At 38.2% G+C, this 23,610-nt stretch overlaps 1 protein-coding gene and 3 long non-coding RNA genes across 6 annotated transcripts; 2 read left to right on the top strand and 2 right to left on the bottom strand.

The window, feature by feature from the left end:
• Positions 1 to 739: 739 nt before the first annotated feature.
• LOC149041034 (uncharacterized) lies at positions 740 to 8,018 on the bottom strand (the record flags this gene model as incomplete). The annotated part of the gene is made up of 10 exons (XM_089214681.1): positions 740 to 1,023; positions 1,236 to 1,357; positions 1,696 to 1,779; positions 2,348 to 2,979; positions 3,428 to 3,728; positions 4,485 to 4,626; positions 5,338 to 5,840; positions 6,214 to 6,353; positions 6,798 to 6,924; positions 7,785 to 8,018. Coding segments are annotated over 4 exons (888 nt in total), but the record flags the coding sequence as incomplete, so codon positions are not given.
• A 670-nt stretch (positions 8,019 to 8,688) lies between these two features.
• Positions 8,689 to 10,676, bottom strand: LOC149041035 (uncharacterized). The gene is made up of 3 exons (XR_016189069.1): positions 10,382 to 10,676; positions 10,075 to 10,229; positions 8,689 to 9,166 (listed from the first exon to the last, which is right to left on the bottom strand). It is a non-coding gene; the product is annotated as an uncharacterized LOC149041035 (long non-coding RNA).
• Positions 10,677 to 11,515: 839 nt separating this feature from the next.
• Positions 11,516 to 12,182, top strand: LOC149041036 (uncharacterized). Its single transcript, XR_016189081.1, has 2 exons — positions 11,516 to 11,776; positions 11,990 to 12,182. It is a non-coding gene; the product is annotated as an uncharacterized LOC149041036 (long non-coding RNA).
• Positions 12,183 to 16,567: 4,385 nt separating this feature from the next.
• Positions 16,568 to 21,898, top strand: LOC149041037 (uncharacterized). 3 transcript variants are annotated; one of them, XR_016189092.1, is made up of 4 exons: positions 16,568 to 16,690; positions 17,503 to 17,524; positions 18,549 to 18,673; positions 20,662 to 21,898. It is a non-coding gene; the product is annotated as an uncharacterized LOC149041037 (long non-coding RNA). The 3 variants fall into 3 exon arrangements; XR_016189091.1 differs by having other exon boundaries at positions 16,576 to 16,690; positions 17,503 to 17,586; positions 19,446 to 21,898; XR_016189090.1 differs by having other exon boundaries at positions 16,576 to 16,690; positions 17,503 to 17,586.
• Positions 21,899 to 23,610: the final 1,712 nt, after the last annotated feature.

Here is a 23,610-nt window from a genome sequence, read left to right on the forward strand (position 1 = left end):
TTTCCATTCTGGTAAATAAGCGGCTGAAATATTAAAATTACAGTTTATAGAGGATCATCGGTGTTGAATTAAAGTCGCCTACGGTTAAACTAAATACTTTCATGACAAAGCAAAATCTGCCCATGGTACCTCAAATGATCTTGAGACGCAATCAGTTGAATGAACTCAAGATGTTCAAAATTAGCTCACGGTAACAACAAAAGACAAAACACGTAAAAATCAAAACAAAACAGAGAGTAGAAACCAGTTTTGAAACTATAAGAAATCAAATCATTTCTACGCAGCGCGAGAAAATGCCGAAATGTGAAAATAAACAGAAACAAGAGATCAATTACTTTATGAGATGAAGCCTCAAATTCCCAACTAACAGTCGCCGAATGAAACAAACTTGAAAGAAACTTCAAAACGATTAATTTTTATTCAAGATGCAGACAAGAAAGAAATTGAAAAGGGCGGGAATGTTCGAAATAAAATAAGACAGGCCGTTTTGCATTGGACAGCCTGTTCAAATTAATTTAAATCCACACTGTATTACCACGCTAAAATAAATAACGGTCAATTTTCATTCAAGATAAAGCTTGAAATGTATCGACAAACTAGAGACAATTCGTTACACAGCGGCCGCCGATCTGTTCAAATTAGTCGAATTAATTAAGGCGAAAGATCTGATTTTCAACCGACGGCTTCAGCGGGCACTTGACGCTAAAACTAGCTAAAACTGTAAAACCACTAAAAACTGTTTTACTTTAACCACCGCGTTCTTTTCTACCATTTATTCCGGCTTCTAAAACTGTATAACCACTGAAAACTGTTACATTGCTACACCTTGGGACTCGAGCTGCTTACGCCGTAGCGAATTTCGATACCAAATGAATATTTTACAATGAGTCATGAAGTTCTTTTCGTTCATGTATGACAAGGATCCTTTGAGAGACTTCAAGCATGAATTGGCTTGTTCTGCTGCCTGACTGTTTAAGGTGTCCCACCGAGGATAACGGGAGAGGTTGTAAGCATCAGAGCAACCTGAAAAAGGAAAAAAAAAAAACAGTTTCGATTGCTTTGCATTGGTACTGACAAAGTTAAGATTAAAACATTACTTCGAATGTGCTTCAATAAATGTGCGTAATGCGCCATTAGATTAGTAGGAGGGGATAGACCCGAGAGCATAGTTAAATGAACACCGAAGATGAAAGACGGCCAAACCAAAAAAGCCAGTTTTGGGGTGATTTACGTACCTGTATGATTCCGCCAACGCAATCGATCCACAAGGAACTGAGAGTTCTTGAAAAAGACAGGATCCCGATTTAACAACACGAACGCAAATTGTAAGCGTTGTTGTAGACAATCTGGCAGGGATCTGTCAAAAAAAGGTAGAAAAATTGTAATGAACCGACATTTATTATGACTCGTTTAATATAAAATCACTCTGATAGAGGAAATCAAGGGAAGAAAAACTCCCAAAAAACCAGGCCCCAGTTGTCCAACGGGTGGATAACGCTATCCACAGAATTAATCATCACTCACCTTTAAGTGTTGTGATAACATACAACGCTATCCACTGGATAGTGATTTTTCCGGTGAATAGCGTTATGCATCCTTCAAACCGGGCCCAGGTAATAAAAAGAAATTTTCTTCACACACAACGGCATCCAATCAAAGGCCACAACATACACATGCACATTAAATCGAGCTTACCTCCTGAGAAACAAATTCAAAACACTGTAAATGGGATGTTGGGAGATTCATTGCAAAGCATTACACTAAGTCCATAAGTTGTACCTAAAATGGAAATCAGAAGAGAAGATATAAAACCGTTTTAAACATAATCACAGCAACACTGGGTACACTGAGTGCATGAAAGCATGTTGTGTAAGAACATGTAATGAAGGCTGAAGAGAGGGTGTAACTGGGGTACATCACTAGACAATAGAAATCAACAACCTTTATTTATTCAAGTCGTTATGCCATTTAGCCAATAAATTGGAAGAAAAACTTCGATTTAGTCAGTAAACAGCAAAAAACAAAACAAAACAGTTCAGTTAGTTAATTTGTGCGATTCTTTGACTTGACAGCTGCAGATGTTATACTTCTGAAAACTAAGCGTTACAAACAGTTTCGGTCTTTCAAGAAAATGACATTTGTTGAGAAAAACCTAAGCCTGATAACTAAAACCACAGGCAGAGCGTAAACCCGGAGCTTGTCAGGATAATCTGGAATAAACAAAGGGTAACAATAGCCAGTTGGGGGTCAGAGTGAACTGAAATTTACATTTTTTAAAATCAGAAGTAATGTTGTTCGTCGTAGAAATTAATACAAATATTAATACAAACTCATAACATTACTGTACCGTGTTTCCAGTGCATTAAGAAAACTCCAGGAAGTAAGGTGGGTGTCGAGTACTCCTCTTTGCGCAGATGTTTGGAGTTGTGTCATCCAGGCAATAGTCACCACGACTTCTTACCACAGGCAGGCAAGGATAGTATTCTACATCATTTGTGCGGTGTACATCCAGTTGCACAGCATCTGGTATTGATCCATTTCTGCTGCACGGAGACTTTGCTTTTTCCAACAGGTCAGTAATAAATGCAGTCAAGGTCTCAAGAAGCTGATCTCCTTCCACAATGTCAAACAGGAGGGGAAAAGTTTGCAGGAGTAGAAGCATGTCTTCAGGACACTGCTCGACTGGTCCGTTGCCGATGAGTCTGCGGTAAAATGTTTCCAAGGAGTCCAATTGGGGGAGAAGTGGGGAAGCTTCCCCTAATGCATTGAAAAGTCCAGTAATAGGTGTTGGAAAAGAGACATCAGATCCACAGAACAAAATGCACCAGGAAAGAAAACTACCTTAGGCAGGTGCACAATGCTGCAACTCCAGGTGTAAAGAGGTCATTACTGTGTAATGTAACCTTGCTAACATCACGGCCTACTTGATCCACCATCTGCCTGACATGTTGTTCAGCAAGGTAAACCCTGTCACGATGCCTAGTGATGTCATAAAATATTAAATAATTAGCCTAAATGCAGATCTCTTCAAACAAAGCAAATAAAAACAGGTGATATTTAGACACATTCAAAGTCCATCTCACTGAATGTAGGAGGAACTGGAGCTGGTCTTAGTCTGGTCTCAACCCCTCAACTGATCCAGAAAAAGAAGACCTCATTCCAAGGTCTTTGCAGGGTCAATGAGACACACAAGCTTCACCACCACGACAAGGTGCCAGCCCAAGGTGAAGGATTAAAAATATGTAAAATTACTATATTAATCAGTAATCAAACTGAATCAAGTCATAGTCTTTGCATCAACAGATTAATATATTATATCATGCTCACATTCTAAAATAGAACTCCTTGAATCATACTGGGAACCAAAATAATAGAATTAATAATGCATAAAATATTTTTTAAAAAAATCATAAGCATAAATAGCAACTTATCTTCCTGTTTCTCATGGTACAGTCGATGGACTCGGTGATGAATAAGTAGACTTCAGAGAAGTACAAAGCTCTTGTCTGAAGGATAGTGCTTTAGCATCACAAATGACAGTGTGCAGACTGTTATCTTTGCCACAGATGGCACAACAAAAACCTTCTTCATAGTTTATGTCAAGAAGGTTCAGGAAACTGCAGTAAGCAAAACGCCAGTGGTAGTACAATAACATCCTCTTGAAGTCCAATACATGTGCATCAGCCATGATCTCTTGCCAGACACCATGGTATGTAAATAGAGTGCACCTAAAAAAAGAGAACATAATTTAAATATAGCTTTTTGAAAGACAATTGAATGACATACATGTACAATTTTATATCGTTCTTAACCCTTTACCTCCTATGAGTGACCAAGACAGAATTTCTCCTTACAATATCAATATAATATCAAGCAGACAAGTGATGAGAATAAAGAAAAATATCAATTTGATTATAAGATTATAAGTTGATTCAATACCAAATTCTCCGAACTAACATCACAAGAACTGTAGGGCAGACAGTAAGGAGAATTACTGATGAGATCTTGGGAGTTAAAGGGTTAAGACAATGCTTTTCAGTCAATGTCACAGGCAAAACTTCAGAGATACAATAAATCAGAACCCTCAGCTCTTAATTTGTTGATTATTTGTTATTTTCTGGTACCTGATTCTCATTGGAAAGCATCATGTGCAGACAAATGAGTCTTTGATTGTTTAGTATAATTGTTGTAAATTATAATTGTTGTTATAAGTGTCTGCTGGGTGTGTTCCAGAAATATTTAAATTTATTGAACAAAGTACATTATTTGGTATTCAGATGTCACAATAATGTTATTTTCAAATTCACTGCTAACTATTGGGTGGTATGTGATTACTTGAAAAAATTTTAACATTATGTAATTTTCATTTGGCCATTCTCAACACAACATCAAAGTAACATGCAATAAGTGTGTAGGCCTGTAAGACTTCAACTTTTAAACTGCAACAGATAATTACTTTATGATACAGAATAGGATACATGTACCTCCCCTTAAGAAAATGAAACATGAAATCCCTCAAGACGTCATAAGAAACAATGTAGGAAGCCATGTTTAACAAAGCAAGCTCTGAGCCATCAAACTCCACTTTTCAATCACAGATTTCCTCAACACAAGTATAATATAATACTGAAATGAAACATACAAGAATCATTATTTTCTTATTACAAAAATTTAATGATAAGATGACATAAAATTACTCATACATGACATGTTAGTAGCTACAGGCATGAACCTTTTCATATTGTATTCAGAACATTTATGCTTGGAGAATATATAAATTTAAGTTATATTATGATTGTAAGTAGGGAGCTTAAGCACAGACAAGTAGTTTGATCCATGGACAACAACTGGAGGGTGAATGTTGTTATTTTTGATGCATTGATAACTTCACCTACAAATTTGAAAGCTCCAGTTTCAGAAATTAAAACAAAAGATTGCTAATGAAAAGTCAGTAATAATTATATAACAAAGAGGAGAACATTTCTGATTTCTGGTTGCCATCCATGGCTGAGAAATGTCTGTGCTAGAGCTATACAAAAACCTTGTGTTGGTTTTTAGCAGTCCATCTGTATTCACCTTGAGCTGAGGCAAAATAATAACAATAATTTACTTGGCTCACTGTCAGCTGAGGGTTTTCCTCCTGATGGATGCCTCATGCCAGGCTGTCGACAGCTATCATCCAATCAATTGGTTTGAAATCTGAATGAAATTTTCACATTACCTGGACAACCTTCCCTGTATGGTTTTCATTTTACAGCCATTTCTATCCCATTCATGACAGTGAACACTACTTGAACACTTAAAGTGATGAGATAATTAATGCAAGGAATTTCTTACCTTCACATTGCCATGTCTGCTTTTTCAAAAAGCTCAAAGCTTGTGTAGTCTGACTAATGCATTGCAATGAACACTTTGGGCAGGAGGGAGACAAGTTGGGAGTAAGCAGCACCAAATCAGTGGTTGAAATTTGGCCACAAAGAACATCTTCCAGAGAGGAGAATACTTTTTTTTGTGTTGTTGATAGATGGAATGGTATTTTTTTTACAAGATACTGATTTTATTTTCCACTCTTTATGAGTGGTGGCTGCTGCAACTGATTCAGTAGACTCTTGAAAATTTCTCTCAGCAAAAAAATCGACCAGAAAATCATGCATTTTGTGTCCCATTATTTCCTCAGATTCTGCTACTTTTGTTACATGTCCACAGTTGTGACGCTGGTGATCACAGAAAAAGCAAGTGATAAGTGCAACTTGGAGGCCAACTACTCCATGCTGTTTATTTCCACATACAAAAATTGTAAAATTATTCCCATTCAAAGGCAACAAGTCATGATGTTCCTCCTGAGATAGAAAAACAGCAAGAACAACAAGTAATTAGACTGTGGAAATGCTACAATAATTTCAGATAGTCTTAACTTAAATAACAGATACAAATGGAAAAATATGATGTTTACAGCTACTTACAGCAACTTACAGCAAATAATGCACTTGTCATTTCTCCAAGAATATAATAACCTAAGATTCATAAATAGCTCTACTCTGAAGGGGGCCTAGCTGTTTAAATACACAAATTATGTTTTAACATAATTTTACTTAAACCAAAATCATTAGGATGAGTGAAAAATAACCAGAAAATGTTGACAAAAGCAAGATTAATGTTAGTAATAATTCCAAAATTTTAACATTCTAAAGCAAAAAAATTCCTTCATCTTACTTGGTAAGTGTGATCATGAGAATATGTGTCTCTGACAACTGAAGGGGTGACATTGTTTTCCCTTTCAAAGCTTTCCATCAACTTTTCAGTGGCTTCAATATGGATGCAATTCCCATAAACAGAACTAGCTGCAGTTAAACCTGTGAGAAACATTTCATAAACAATACTTATTACTACATATAATTTATTTCTCAATTTAATACTGAAATGCAAAGAAGAAAATTATGGCACAGGGGCCTCGGACACAGTCAAAGACACAGGGGTCAGATTCAAAACAAAATAGCTAAATGAAGACAGCTTATAATCCTATTAATAGTAGTTGGGGCCTTTCATTTCACAACTCAGGTTGTTAGAATTCAATAGAAAAAACATTTGACTAGCACACAAGGGTGCTTAAAGGAGGCTAGAGAAATAATTGGTAACAATAAAAAGAGAAGCTTTAAGAAAGAGGATGGGAACTGCAGTTGCCTCTTAATGTATAAGCAGAAATAAATGGCACTTAATGAATGTGCACATGAGATACAGTTATACAATTTATTGGAGCATTTTTATAAATTATTTATCTCAGTTTATATGCTACTTACTATCTCCTGTGACTGTTGATGACAGTGACTGAAAATAATCTGTTTGCCTTGTGCCTTCAACAAATTTGCAATGATAGATCCAAATGTTATCCCTGGGTTCTCTTTCAACAATCACATATTTGGCTTCCTGATGGTAGAGGATAAAAAAGATGTAAGGTAAACAATTAATTTTGTTTGGCATAAGCACAAGTAGTACATGATATCTAGTTATGAGTAATCTACATAGCTACTGTGCTGACCAATTAAAAAAAAGACATTTTTGATAGACCCCATGGGTACAAACCACAAACAATTTGTGCCATGTCACAGAATGTCTAACCTCCCTGTACATGTACAAGATGCACTAGAAACTACAGTACAGAGAACCCAAAATATAGATAAATATTAAACATAATATTTAGATATAAAATATTACACAAAACCAAAACTAATTATGTATACCAACGGTGTGCAATTAGGATATTTTATATTGTATGTATACAGTGATGTATTAATACTACCAAGGTTTGAGTCTTGTGTAGGAGGAAAGGTCTACTTTACTTTACACTCCTTTGTATGGTAAGAGATCTTTTTTTAACTAAAAAATGCATGTAAAATCCTCGTTGGAAAAGAGGAGGTATTAATTATATAAGCTTCAGCCCAATATAAAAGAAAATGACGAGGAATAAAAAAATTAATACTGTCATTGTGTGTGATTCATCACATCTCATGAATAAAACAGTTTCCCATATATCTGTGAAAAAAAAACAGTCTGTCGAATAAGAAATATCTTGGTTATTACAGACATCAGTTTTCCTTGACTTTTTTGAAACATGCCAACTACCCATGACTCAAAATAAAATTCCATGACTTCTTTCCTGATCTTTTCCTGACATGCGGCACACCCGAATATAATTTATAGAGTACATGCTAGAAGAACTTAAGCTTAAAATCACTGTAAAAAACAGAATCGAAAATATTTTTAATAGATGCAAAATTAAGACTTACCAGCAAAGCATGTAAAATTGGTCTAGGTTGCAACGCCTGATGAGAAGGATTTTTGAAATCACCTTGACCAGTCGAGGTGGTGACCGTAGTACTCAAATCAGATGTCTTCTTCGATCCCCTACGTCTAATCTTCTTTGGAAAAAACTGCGAAAAATTGCACCGGCCTCTTCTTTTATTCCTCTCCCTTAATTCATTTTCGTGATGGAAATATTCGAAAAGGTGGTGTGCTGTTATTCATCCGCCATTTTGTGCAATGCGGCTTCCTAAATGTGTATGTATCACGAAGTGTACCAACAACTGGTGGTTATTTTCGTGGTCACGAGAAGGATTTACAAGAGCAGAACCTGTGTTAAGTACACTCGACACCATAACGTAGTGCACGTGCGTACGGCCTTCTTAGCTATTAGGCACAGGCAGGAGCCCTGACAAAGGCTAATAGGCACCAAAACATACAGATCTTAGTTGCAAAATCGCTGTTGAATCGTACACGATAAAAAAATGCCTTTCCTTAAGGCAAAAAAAAAAAGGCTGTACATGCATGTATTATATATTTGTATATTTCTTTATAAGCGTGACGCTTATAAATAAAGCTCTGAAAATTGCATACTCAAATTACCTTTCGGTCTAACTATCTCAATTAAATTATATTACATATATTTGTGTTATTTTTTTTTTTTAGCCTTCATGGACCGTTTGAAGTGTCTTTTTACAAATTTACTCTTGGCCGGAGACAGTTTATGTTTGATATAACGTGGCCATGAATACGATGGTCACGTAGTCAAAGCTGCGGATGAAAACTTTTTACACCCAAACATTACTATGCATATTCTCCCAACTGTTCTCCATACATGTCCTAAGGTGCTGACAAGGAGAATTTGTTCATCAATCAAGAGCTGCTTAAGTTGGTGATCATTTCCTTTATTCTTGAGACCTAAATGTGTGATTAACGAGTGATGTTGTAAGGAGAAATTAGATGCTGGTCACTCTTAGGGGTCAAAGAGTTAAGGGAATCTTAGTGTCCATGAGTTTGGGGATTCCCCTCATCTCTTTTGGAAACATGCCTTCCAAACATTTCTTTCAATCCATTGTCATTTTGTTGTCTGCCAGTCTGACTTGCAAGGCAAAGAGCTTGGCTCAGGTTTTTTCAGCATCATTTTCTTCTCTTTTTGTGGAAAAGCCAATTCAATCCCACAGAAACCAAAAATAAAAATGTGTGAGGATGTAGTTGACATAAAATAAGTATTTTAGGAAGAAAGAAGATGGCAAGTAGAACGAAACACCAAAACTCTTTGTTCCTTTTAACTTTCACTTGATTTCTCCCCCTGCTTCAGTTCCTGCCTTGCAGTTGTGTTCTCGGGAGTTGTGTCATTAGCTCTTGCAGGCTGCCAATATGGACAGAAAAATAGAAGTCAAATGAACCTTCATTGCCCTGTAACTGCCTGCATTACCACCAATAGGCCACGGAAATATGATCACGATAACAGGGTGCTTGTATTAATGAATAGAATCACCTAAGGTTGTGATATGGATACTGATTGTAAGTTTTACGCGGTTAATTGACACCATGAAAAGTTCAGTATAATTAAAACTTGTCTTGCTTATGTAGCCACAGTCAAATGGGCAGAATTCAGGTAATTCCTTATGACTGAAAGACGTCACAAGACAGAGATATGGTAAGGGAATTTCATACTGTACCCATTCCACTGGTCACGTGGGTTAAAATTAGAATCTATAGAAAACAACTCCTATGGAATCTAACAACTTGCTATTGGTTCTAATAAAAAGGTAGGCTGATTGACATTGGTTTCAAAACTAACAAAAAGACCAGGTCAACCCCTTAAGTCCCACTAGTGACCAAGACAGAATTTCTCCTTACACTATCAGTACAATATCAAGCAGACGAGTAAAGAGAATAAAGAAAATATCAATAAGGGGATTATTAGTTGATCCAATTCCAAATTCTCACAACTAACATTATATGAATTGTATGGCAGACAGTAAGGAGAATTACTAATGAGATCTTGGGAGTTAAAGGGTTAAATAAAACTGACTGTGACATTTATTGGGTGGTGTGACATGGTTTTACTCAATCATGACATTATCTTGATTGACCAGGACTTCCCACTGTTTCTAAGTAACTAGAATAAAGAGAAAAGTGTTTTGTCCTGATGGTAAAGCACCTTGCCCTGGTTGTTGAAAGGCTGAATGGTGCTATCCACTGAATAAATCTCTATCTGATGGATAACGCTATATGCTTTGTAACACCTATCCACTGGATAGGGATTTTTACTTTTTTCTTAGAGGTCACGGAAACGAATCCAGCAATCTGATTGGTTCTTAGTACAGTCCATATTTTCCTATCTCTGCCCACGGGCAACGGTAACACTTTCATAAGTCACCAAGTACATCCCTACACCAGTGACTAAATGTAGGAATGGCTCCAACCTGTAATTGGATGATAAAAATAGTAAAAGTTAATAAGTTATATCTTAACTCCATGCTCGTGAGTATTGTTTACCCGTGTGTCTTGAAGCGGAACAATGAAATATCAATGCAAGTGAAAACACTGATGTATCAAACAAAAAATAGTTACTAACATAACGAAGGGAATGCAGAGCCTTTCTTGTCCAGTGAGGTAGTTCAGCATTACTCTGCCGATGACAAAGTTATTCACTGACCAGCTCCACTGACTAAGCTCATTTAGCCAGTTCAGGCGGACGATCAGAGACTGGAACCATTCCTGTATTTCACCACTCATAGGAATAGCTCCTACTCATCCGTTCATTATTTTATTTATTTTATTTTTTTATTGTTTTTTGCCATTCGTTTTGGCTAAATAATTTACACACTGAGATAAAAACTGAAAGAGCATTTTACTACGTTCTTCCTACATTGAACTCTACAATTCTTTTAAATGAAGCCCTCTTTTATTAATGCAGAGCCATGTACTTCGTCAGTAACATTTATAATATGATCAGTACGACCCCCCCTTCCCCGGGCGCTTTTATCAAAACAATTATAAGAAAATCCCCGTGTAAGGGTCTGCGAGATGCGAAAGTAGAGAGAAAAAGACGGTGTGACAATCATATAATAAAATTCTTAATGATCGAGTGAGGTCGTGAACAGATGTTTGAATGCGGGTAGCTTCTTGAAGACAACCCTAGTCAGTTCCCACGCCCAGAAAATAGCTCCATGGATCCTGACTACCGGGAAGCATCTAGTGCTACTGCATACCACAACAGCGCCAGCGAGATAAACCTCTACGAGACTGTCTTAATAAAGGAACTGTGGGTGAGAATGCGGAAAGTACTGTAGAGAGGACAAAACAATCCTTTAAGGCGAAATTGCTAAGAATGATCGATGATGTCGAAGTCTGTGAAGTTGAAGATACGCTGCAACAGTTAAAGAAAAGTGTCAATTCCTCTTATAGTTTGGTTCACTTCGATGGTGCTGCACAAGCATACGACAAGTACACTGTCGGCTGCTATACCTAAAGGGAGTGCACCTGAAACAAAAAATTGAGTTCCAGAAACATTTCTTTTCCACCAAACGAAAGACACAGAAGAGAAATGTCAGGTTGGAAAAACCAACGAAGGAACAGAAGATGGAGATGATTGAGAATAGGAAGAATAATGAGCAATCAGAGCAGAACAACAGCAAAGTAGCTGTCGATTTCACATCCGGAAAAACGATGGCACACAAGGTTTGTTGTGCTTCATTATTTGAAATTTTTTCTTCCTTGCCTATCACACCTGTCTCACCTCACCATCTTTTTATTTCTCAGGTAGGGTTGCAAGAAATGCTTCACTGGTTAACCAAGGAAAAACATTACTCCATTGAAGACCTGGTTAAATCTGCCATTAAACTGTCTGTTTCTGACGTATTGGATACAAACGAGGCATCTTTGATACCCGGAGAGGCAGTAGAAGCTAACTTAGCAGATTTGAAGAGGTTTATTACAGATGGTGCCTGGAAAGCAGTTTGCAAATTAGGTTAGGATGGCTCGTGTACCTTACAGGAAACGTGGTCTATGTTACAGTACACTAATTCTTTCTTAAATTTACGTGATATAAATACCTTGTCTAGAACAGTAGTAATATAATAGCAAACGAGATGTATACGTTCCAAAACAGGGTCATGTGATGAACAGTCTTCATTAGTTTTGAACAAGTTTCCTAAAATCATTTTACTCTTTCTGGTTTTAGCCGAAAACTGTCCGAAGACTGATTGTGCCATCACTAGGAAAAAAAAATAATTAAAAGCACTAGTCGGAGCCATTCCTGTCAGCTATGAAATGTAGGAATAGCTCCAGTCTCTGATCGTCGACCTAAACTGACTAAATGAGTTTAGTCAGCGCAGTTAGTCAGCAGATGACTTAGTCATCGCCGGAATATCGTTGGAAGACCCCGCTGAATGAGAAAGAAAGGCTCTGCCTTCCTTTCGTTATGTAAGTAACCATTTCTTGTTTGACACATCGGTGTTTTCAATCGCAGTGTTATTTCATTGTTCCGCTTCGAGACACACGGTTAATCAATATTCGCGAGCAAGGAGTTAAGACATAACTTATTAACTTTTACTATTTTGATCATCCAATTACATGTCGGAGCCGTTCCTGTATTTAGTCGCTAGTCATCCCTACGTTCGCAGCCATTTTTCATAAAAATATCTTGTTTTTCCGGCTGGGCAGTATTTTTAAGCAAAGACGTTGGTCACTACCTCAAGCCGATAAATAACTTATTGATCCTCTCTTTTCTCTCTCTCAAATCACTTTGGTGAACAGAAAAATTGTGGGGAATAGGTTAAGAAGGCCCACAACGTCCTCAGTCTTCACTTTCAGGTTTTTTAATTACAGTTTTTTCTTTTCTCCTACAAAAATAATCCACCTCTCACTGGCATCAATCGAGCGAACCTTAATCTATGGCACACCTTGAATAAACATGAGCTGATTGGCTAAAACGATATTGCTGAGAGAAAAATAACAAACTTACTCTATTTCACAATAACACGAGGAATAACGTGATCTTTGCCATTCAGATAAAAATAAACGCCTTCAAAGATTGGCAGTTTGTGACAAAATAAACATTAAAAGCTCTATGCTATTATCGAGTTTCCGACAAAATATTGGTTTCGAAATGAATTCGTATGAGAAAAAGTGTCATTAAATTGGTTGACAAGCGGTCTAATACCCGCCTGTAAATAATTTGAATCCTTCACAGAAAGTAACCAGAAAGTTAAAACGTGAGGAATTTGGTTAAAATTGAATTCATCGATAAAACTTTCATTAATTTAATATCTGAATTCTCTCACAATTTGTTCGTAGTTAAAAGGCGAGCGAAGTTTTAAGTTCTACTACAAAGACCCTTTTGCTGAGTCTTTCCAAGTCCGTTCAGTTTAGAAATTTGGGAATTCAACAAGAAAAAGCCGCATTAATTCCCCTTGTGCCTAATTGAAGTGTCCCATTCGAATATGGTTTTTGTGGACAAAAGACCAGATTTACACATGCCAATGCAGTAAACAAACGAGCAAACTCTCACAACTTCAAAATCAAATATTTGAATTTACTTATAGTTACTTTCCTTGCCATTTACTTACTGAACGGAGGTAAATCTTCGTGTTAGTTTCGAAACACTTAGTTAATTACACCTTATTATAGCTTTGTTCTGGTTCATTTCTAAGTCTTTCGTTAGTTAATGATTATTACAGTAAGTTTGTTATTTCCGATCAAATTTCCACTTAAGTGCACGTGTAAAGATTCTATTTCAATCGTCGCTTTTAGTCATCGCTGCTAAATCATCACTGCTAAATCGTCGCTACTAGATAATAGCTACAAGCTATTTGCTACCGTTCGTTACAAGCTATTTACTGCCATTAGGAGCTAGACCAAAGTATGTTTTAATTTCTTTTTTATTTACGTTATTTACCTTTTGTATGTATTATTGGTATAGCTTTCGTATTCTGTTTTCCGTGCAATCGCTTCATTTCTAGTTAGGTTAATGTTACATTTAGCAACGCATTTTTCTTAGTTTCTGTTGTAATTTCCTTTAGTTCGAACCACATGCACGCAACCTCAACTGCAACGCTCATCAAGCAAATTTCGTCTTAGCGCTAGCATCTAAAAACAATAAAGATCACTGTGTGCGTTCGAATTGTCCGCTCGATGTTTTGGGTAACCTTCTGAGGTTACATTCGTTCGAGTTTGGCAAATCTCCAGTTAGTCTTACTTCTACCACGTTTGGTTCGAGTTTTTAAGCGAAGTTATTGAAGAAATAGCCATTTGTCGCATCAAACCTTCGACCTCGCTTTCACGTGTGGAAATTCACGACGTGACAAACGGCAAGATATGTAACAAACGTTCACGTTCTCAGGAAATCGATTTAAAACATGTCGAAGGAAAGCGAAGTCGAATAAATAAATCCACGCATTGGAGAACGAAATCACACCCTTGATTGGGACGGAATCGACTCAGAAAGTTTTGATAGATTAAAGAGAACTAGAGGCGCAAAGAAAGGTATCGTTACGAAAGCACAAAATGAAATTCGCGAACTTATGTTAGATTTCGGAAACATTGAACTAGGCCAAAGAAAGGTGCAGATTCTGCAAGAATTCGAGGGCGCCTACGCCGCTTATCACGAGCAGCTAAAAAAAAGATCGCGATATCGATGAGTCGAACGCCTACTTTGTCGTAGTAAAGCGTGGAATTAAATCTTCAGCATCAGCTGCAAAAACAAAGGCCAATCTACGGAGCTATGAGGCAATTCAGAAGGAGGAGCTAACACCACAACTTATGAAGAAAGCTCTCTAAGTACAAACAGAAATCGCTAAGGCACAAGTAGAAGAACTCGTTTACGGCGCAGCTGAAGCGTCTTATGTCGAAAATTCTGCCTCGCTTTTCAGACAGGAAGATAAATCTGTGACACTCCCACCTCCTCAAGAATTCACTGCAAAACAGCAGCCAATACCTCCGAATGAGCTACCTTTAGTTCAACGAGAATCTCGACCTCAGCATGACGAAGAGGAACCAAAAGCAGAACGCGTAGAGAGAGAAGCTCTGAATCCTAACGCGAAGAGCTGGGTCCCTTTCCACGATGGAGAAATTGGTCGTAAGCCACGCTTGAAATCGTTCGACGCCCTCAAGGCTGGAGAGATGATAGATGTCAAACCGGTTCTCCGCGACCTTACCTCGACTAACGGATTGGCCTGTACCATACTGGAAGCGCAATACCAGCAAAGTCAGCGAATCCAGGAGCTCATTCAGCAACAACAACAGAGTACACCTGTCCTCACTTTGCCGGAGTCAGAAGTGCCAACCTTTAGTGGCAACCCTATTGAGTATTGGTCCTTTGGACAAGCATTCGAGAACCTAATCGAGAGTAGAACGACCAGTAACAGTGCTCGCCTGTGTTACTTAGTACAATACACCTCAGGCGAAGTGCGTGAGTTGATGAGGAGTTGTCTAGCTATGAAACCCGAAGACGGATATCAAGAGGCGCGCACTTTGCTGAAGGACAGATATGGCCAAAGTTATCGCATAGCGACCGCGTACGTTGAAAGGCTCACCAATGGACCGCCCATCAAAGCCGAAGATAGCGTCGCATTACGTCGATTCTCAGTTCTTCTAACTGGATGACGAACACCGTTGGTGACACTGGATATCTCAGCAAAGCCGAGAACCCGGAAACACTAAGAATGATCGTCAAGAGACTGCCCTAAGGCCTAAAGTTGAAATGGCGTGATATTGCAGGAGGCATCACCGAAATTCAGAAGAGAGACACTTGAACGACTTCGTTAAGGCCAAAGCGAGAGTAGCCACGCACGCTATATTCGATAACGTATCGAGTCATCCTCCGACGCCACCATCAGCTATGAAAGAGAAGAAGAAGCCTTCCCCTTTGCGACCTGCGTCACCGTACGGAACGAAGCCCGCACCGATCAAGTGAACAAAGAAGCCAGCAAAAGACGCATCCAAATCATATGTCTGCTTTGTAATTCTAATCATTGGCTCTTACAATGCGTCAATTTCAAGGCTAAATCCCTCGATGAGAGCCCCAAGTTCGTACACTCCAAAGACCTCTGCATTAATTGTCTTGTTCATGGCCATGCTGTTAGTTCCTGCCCCAAGGAGAGTTTTTGTCGAGTAACCGGATGTAAGGAAATTCATTCGAGCTATCTTCATCCCTGCGATGCACCTGCTGTGACTGAACGCGATTCTGCACATGCAGTGACTAACCTCTCAAGTCAACCCAGCAACCAAGCGTTGAATGGCTATGTTAAGGGAAAAGGTGATAGTCGCTGCGGCGAAAATGACGGCAAACTTGCGTCCTCAGCCGGATTAGCACTACTGCCTCTTAAGGTTAAAGCACCAGGTCTCGACAAGATCGTAGAAACCTACGCATTTTTGGATAATGGTTCCAATACTTCTTTCTGTTCAGAGGGACTCATTGAAGAGCTTGGCATTAATGGACGAGAAACAGCATTGTCACTGACAACCATGGAAAGCAAAAACACCAGCATCAAATGCTTAGCAGTTGACCCTGACATTTAGTTTTTAGGCCGAAGCGTTTCAACCTTGTTTTATGTTTTTAGTTAAAGGCAATCAGCTGGTTCCGCCTTTAAAAGGGCCGGAATGTTAGTTACGAAACGCTTAGTTAATATACACTTTATTATAATTTTTTCCGCTTCATTTTTATCAACAAGTCTTTCGTTAGTTAATGATTATTACAGCAAGTTTGTTATCTCTGATCAAATTTTTATTTAAGCCGGTGCACGTGTTAAGATTCTATTTCATCGTCGTTATTAGTCATCGCTGCTAAATCATCACTGCTAAATCGTCGCTGGTAGATAATCGCTACAAACTATTTGCTACCGTTCGCTGCAAGCTATTTACTATCGTTAGGAGCTAGACCAAAGTAAGTTTTAATTTCTTTTACATTTACGTTGTTCACCTTTTGCATGTATTATTGGTATAATTTTGGTATTCTGTTTACCGTGCAATCGCTTCACTTTTAGTTAGGTTAATGTTACATTTCGCAACGCATTTTTCTTAGATTAGTTCTGTTGTATTTTCTCTTAGTTCGAACCACACGCACACAACCTCAACCGCGACTCTCATCAAGCAAATTTCGTCTTAGCTCTATCATCTGAAAACAATAAAGATCACTGTGTGCGTTCGAATTGACCGCTCGTTCTCTTAGGTAATCTTTCGAGGTTACACTTCGCACACTAATTCATCGTCGTTGAGAGCGAATAATACTTTCCGTTTGCTTTTAAAGTAAACAATGTCGCGACAGTCCTTGCCAAACTAGTTCCGTTGTTTTTTCCAAAGTGTACCTGCGTTTTTCTTTCTTACGCGCTCTCTAATTGGCAAGTGTCAGAGTGTGACAGATACTTGTAAAAATAATGTTTCAAAGTTGTTGAAAACCTTTTAAGTCACCTTTATCAGTACGCAAATGAAAATGTTTCGATGAAGCCTCTCTCTTTAGTCTGCATCACCTCTATTTTAACTACCATTTACTTGCTCAAAAATTATTCAGTTTATGGTTACGAGCAGCCCCTTCATATTAAAGTAAAAAATATTAGAGGAAGCTACAATCATGTGGAAACATCCAAACAAATATATTCATTGTGATAGAAGCAGTGATAAGCTGGTGTGAACAAAAACAACCCTATCAATGGATATCAAGCCCTTCATCCTAATAAGGCATTTTTCTCTTGTTTACAGGGAATATTCCAGTGTCCAAGAGGTAACTTTACCTTCCAATCCAATTTTTCTCTTGTTTACAGGGAATATTCCAGTGTCCAAGAGGCAACTTTACCTTCTAATCCCTTCCATGGCACCCATAAATGAGAGTTAGTTTCATTCAAGCTATAATGAATAACACTTTGGATAAGCTTTTCACTTTTTATGGAGATGCTAAGGGTGTGAAAGAGCCATGGGTATTTAAATCTCTTTAACCCTATAACTCTCACGAGTGACCATGACAGAATTTCTCCTTACAATATCAATACAATATCAAGCAGAAGAGTGATGGGAATAAAGAATAGTATCAACTGGAGGATCATTATTTGATCCAATACCAAATTCTCCAAAATCATATTACAATAATTGTATGGCAGACAGTAAGGAGAATTGCTAATGAGATCTTGGGAGTGAAGAGTTAATAGTTATTATTTCATGTCAGGAAACACTTGATCTTAAAAACTGTTGGTGTATTGCTACTTTATATTGGTCACCTTTGTACCTCTTGTTCATGAGATAAATTTATGTAAGTCAAATCAAAATATGGAATCTGGTAACAAAAGAAATTTTGGATCAATATCAGTATCTGGGCAACTACCCACCTACCCCTCCCCTTACTCAACAACAGTCAATTGATAACAAGTTAGGCTTAATGTTGGGTTAGGGGAGGGGTAGGTGGGCAGTTGCTCAGATACTGATATTGATCCGAAATTTCATTGAAATATCCAAAAACCACACGCTAAATAGGGGACCCTCTCCTCCCCCCCTAGCAGACCTCCAAGCTAGACCCCTATTCCAGCGAAGTATTTGTTGGACTATCAAAATATCTGCGTTACGAAGTTGAGCAGATATTTGTTTCTGTAAGTTCTGGATGGAATTTTATATTCCTTAGAGTGTGTTTTAGCGTGTCTCTTAAGTGTTAAGTTATTTGAATAGCGCTATAAAATTGTTGAGTAATTGAGTGTTTGTCCCGCGGGTCTGTGAACGCATCCGCATAAGCTGTTAATTTTAATTCGTTTGTTTTATAGTGTGGAGAGTTTGGTCATTTAAGCGCCTTCTGCTCAAGCTCAAAGTCCGCCGATTCAGCGAGAAGCACTTCTCATCGGGAATGACTGGCTTTTGGTCAGTGTCGGATGATCATCATCATTTGTAGGTTGGTTATGACTTTCCTTGTTTTTTTTTCTTAGAAATTTTTATGAGTTCAATATTCGGAACAACAGCTGAAGTGTGAAAGGCCGTTTCAATTCTGCCATGGGTTTTTGGAAACCACTTTAACTGCTCCAGAGTTTGTTTTAGATGTTATTCGGCGTGGGTTCAAACTTCTTTTTGCGGAGTATCCCCCCCCCGTGTTTGTTGCCCAATTACAAATCAGCCGTAGCTCATGGCTGCATCGTTGAACACAGCGTTCCTATATTCTGTGTTAACCCATTAACAATAGCAGAGGGTAAAAAAGCTGCGCTTAGTAATTGATTTAACAATTGTCTGGTCAAATGTAGGTTCAAGTATAAATATCTTCCCTCTTTGTCTCAAGTCCTAGAGGAAGGCCACTGGTTTTTTGCATGGGGCCTTAAATCGGGGTATCACCACATGGATATCTGTTCAGAGCATCAAGCGTTTCTCGGCTTTTCGTGGTCAATCGATGGCGTGCTCAAATATTTCACCTTTACAGTTTTGCCTTTCGGTCTTAGTAGATCTTGCTATAGTTTAACCAAATTGTTGCGCCTATTATTGAAGCACTGATGTTACGTGGGGCATACTAGTTTAGTGTATCTTGACGACGGTTTTGGAAGTCAACCAGATATGCGTTCTGCTGTAGCAGCCGCAATTATTCAACAGAAAAACTAGATTCCTATCAAATCTATTCTTGTCTAATCTATTGCTCATCTATCTATCTATCTATCTACTCTATTGCTCTGCTGGTACAGCCTAGGAGGTCATCAAAAGGGACACTGTTTCTGTGCACGTATAAGCCACCAAGTGTAACTAACATCTGTGAATGAATACAACTTGACCAACTTGGTCAGGGAGCCTCATAGAGTGACTGCAACATCTAGTACTCTTATCGACGTGATCCTGACAAATAAACCTCTGTCCAATTTAACGTCTGGCCCTTTCGATTTGAACTTAATTGACCATTACCTGGACTATGCTGTCAGCAGGTCACGCTGTCCTAGGACTTTCCCTATAACCGTCGAAAGACGCACCATTAAGAATTACGATCTCGAGCGATTTTCTGATGAAAGCATTCGACTCCATTTGACGTCGCATATATATTTGAGGACATTGACGACATCTACTGGGCTTGGAGTTACTTGTTATCTAGCGTTCTTGACAACCACGCACTAATTAAACGTAAAACAGCTAATCGTGAGCACGTGTCATTTATGACACCTGAGTTACTTGAGACGCTTAGGAAACGCAACAAATTAAAGCGCCTTTGCAACGAGTCTAAGCGCCGGCTAGATTGGGACAGATACGAGACCCAGCGAAACCTCACATCTTCATTGAGACGTAAGGCTGTATCCAACTATTTTCGTATCACCGCCTCAAACGCCGAAGACAGCCCCAAGAAATTTTGGCAAACGGTCAAGCCTTTCATGCACTCAAAGAAAAACATCAGCCGGGATTCCATTCATCTTAAGAAGGGTGATAGTCTTGTTGTCAATAAACTGGAAGTAGCACAAATTTTTAATGCACACCTTTCATCCTTTTTGAAGGATAACGATAGTGATGGGCATTACAATGATAACTCCCGTTTTACCTCTCATCCAAGTATCACGGCTATACAGACACACTGCTCTGCGTTTGAGGCTTTTCAGTTCCGCTCTGTAAGTCCATGCACCTGAAGTCGAAAATACACTTAAGTCGCTTGATCCAAAAAAGGCAACTGGTTATGACAAGATATCGCCAAGAACATTGCAGGATGGTGCTGATGCTCTTGCCTATCCGCTATCTGTTCTTATCAACAAGATCATTGATCTCAGACTCTGTGCCGGCTGCTTGGAAGCTTGCCGAAATCTGCCCTATCTTCCAAAAGGACAATCCTCATAATAAATCTAACTATCGGCCAGTGTCGATTCTAGTCGCTCTGGATAAAGTTTTTGAGAAGTGTCTTACACGCCAACTCTCTGATTATTTTAGATCGATATTGTCACCGTTCCTGTTTGCGAATAGATGGGGTTACAGCTGTGAGGCGGTACCTCTACGTTTGAGTGAGAACTGGAGGAATGCTTGAGACAATAAATGTTTTGTTGGCGCAGTTTCTATGGATCGGAGTAAAGCTTTTGATATGATCTCGCACGACCACCTCCTTGCCAAGCTGGCTGCCTATGGTGTTTCTCCACCTAGCCTGGTCCTCGTACACAGTTACCTTAGAGACAGGTCCCAGCGCGTGAGGATAGAAGATGTTACTTCAGATGTTGTTGTTTTCTCTAAGGGTGTACCCCAGGAATCGGTTTTAGGGCCCCTCCTTTTTAATATTTTTCTTAACGATCTGTTCTCTTATATTAATCGTGCTAATTTGTCCAACTATGCTGATGATAACCAAATTTTTTTAGTGATCGCGATCCTGAGGTGGTAAAGTCCGTAATCGATGGCGATCTCGCTGTCGCAAGTCGTCGGTTTGATTTTTTTTTTTTTTTTGTATTTTATTTGTTTTTGGGTTTTTACAGTTTTTACAAGTACGCAAGATACATCACAAATTTCTACATGCATAAATTTACATTACACTACTCTATTACACAAAGAAAATACCACTACACTGGACTACGAGAATAAAAGAAAAGAAAGAAAGAAAGAAAAAAAACAAAAAAAAGAGGCATCGCGTATTGATTTAAATAATAAATTAGTTCAGCTATTGTTCTATCAGTTGAAGGAGGGGTTTCCATTTGTTGTAATGGATCTCAAGTTTATTATTCTTTCTGGCTATAAAACGTTCTATTTGTAACGTACTCTTAATTCTTTCGGAAAAGGATTTAAAGGATAGAGAAGTCTTATTTAGCTTGGTGCGATAAATAAAATATTTACCTTCTAGTACAATATAATTAAGAAGGATTCCGTCATTGTCATGATTAGGCGCGTCAAAAAAACCAAAAACAGTATCTTTAATATCAGGAGACTTCAAAGTAATGCCCTGTGAGTTTAACATGACAGTGACTTCATCCCAGAAAGCATGCACTCTTGGACAATAAAATAACAAATGTTCTAAAGTCTTTAACTCCTTTTCGCAAAAATAACACAATGGGGAGTCTACTTTCTTAAATTTAAACAACATAACATTTGTGTATAAGATTCTATTTAGTATTTTATATTGAAACTCCCTTAGTTTGGCATGCAAAGTTGTTTTTTAAAAGGCAGTAAATAAATCTTCTCCCAATCACGATGAAGAGTGTCTGTATTAAATGCTTCGTCGTATTTCTTCATTGCAGTTGGTATACTAGATATCTTAGAGACGAAAATCTGGTACAATGATTTTGAATAAAGCTTCTGTAAAGTCTTCTGTTCACCATCAACCCACAGGGAGAAATTACTTAGATTTTGGTATTGTGTGTTTCCGTAGATAGAAGTCCTATTTAGTTTCAATTCTCTACGCCACTCTTGTGGGAAAGCATTGAGGTGACGGAAAATTAGGAAGCGATCGACCGGTGAGAGAGATGAACGCCATGGCTCCCTATCCAATTTAAGCTCGCCATTTTCATCATAGAGGTTGCCAATTTTTATTAATCCTGCGTCAAAAAGCTTTTTACTATAAAATGATCTGGAATCAATCCATATAAACCTGTTGTTCCATAAGACCTGATTTACTATATCTGAAAGCGAGGAAGGGTTGTCCTCGTTCAAAGAAGACCAAGTTGAAATGCATTCTTTGTAGAAGTCTGGAAGAGCTATTGGTAACTTTGTAAAATCAAAGTTACATTGGAACAAAAATTTACCTCCTACCTTTTTGAGGTAAGACTCCAAGAAAAATTTCCACCCAGCTAAGCTGGTGTCTAGAAATTTCTTAATACAGAGTACTCTTTGAGTTTTAATCATGGACTCGATGTCGGGCATTTTAACCCCCTTTTTCGAGGGAGTTTATCAGTGCATTTCGCTTAACTTTGTCCTTGCCCTTCCAAACGAATGAATATAGTAGATTATTGATTTTTTTAATGAAGTCTTTCTTGGTTGAAATAAGAGATGCTCGATACAAAATTTTTGGTATAGCGAATGACTTGATTACTTGTATTCTTCCTAACAAAGTAAGACCTCTCCAACTCCAGCCTTTCACAGATTCTCTCAGGGATTTCTCGATAGTTTCAAAATTCATTTTGTAAAACAAAGATGGATTATGGGTGAAGTGGACCCCCAGGATTTTAACCACCTTACTTATCTCCTTTACACCTAGTTCCGAGGCTTTTATTTCCATATTACCAAGCAAAAGAATTTCCGTTTTGTCGTGATTTATACACAAGCCTGAGTATGTGCTAAAAAGGTTAATGGTATTGAATAGGGCGAGGTGTGACTGCTTGTCACGGACAAATGATGTCAGATCATCTACAAATATAACTAATTTCAGTTCATTTCCATCTACGTTAATACCTCTTATTTGATTGTTATTTCGCACAGAGATAGCAAGCAGTTCAAGCACTATGATAAAGAGGGATGGCGATAGTGGATCGCCTTGGCGGACACCCCTTTTGAGGTTAAAAGAGGGAGTTGAAAAACCATTATTTGTCACAAAGCTTGATATGTTACTGTAGAACGTTTTAATCCATGCCCTGAAAGACTCTCCAAAACCAAACGATTCCAGTGATTTTGATAGAAAATTCCAATTTACGGAGTCAAAGGCTTTCTCAAAATCTATAGCAGTGATAATACCTTTGTAGTCTTTTGCTTTCGTAAAATCCATTACATCACATTGTTCGGGTTGCGTCAAATAGTCCGTCCCTTAACGAAGGCATTTTGATCGTAATGAATAATATCCGGCAATACTTTTTCAAGTCTCTTTGCAATGGCTTTTGACCCAATTTTAACGTCTACGTTTAGGAGGGATATTGGTCTCCAATTTTTTATCAATCTCCTGTCCTTACCCTTTTTCTCTATTAATGTTAT

Source organism: Pocillopora damicornis, chromosome 8 (assembly GCF_964200805.1).
Source record: "Pocillopora damicornis chromosome 8, jaPocDami1.2, whole genome shotgun sequence".
Classification (NCBI taxonomy): Eukaryota; Metazoa; Cnidaria; class Anthozoa; order Scleractinia; family Pocilloporidae; genus Pocillopora; species Pocillopora damicornis.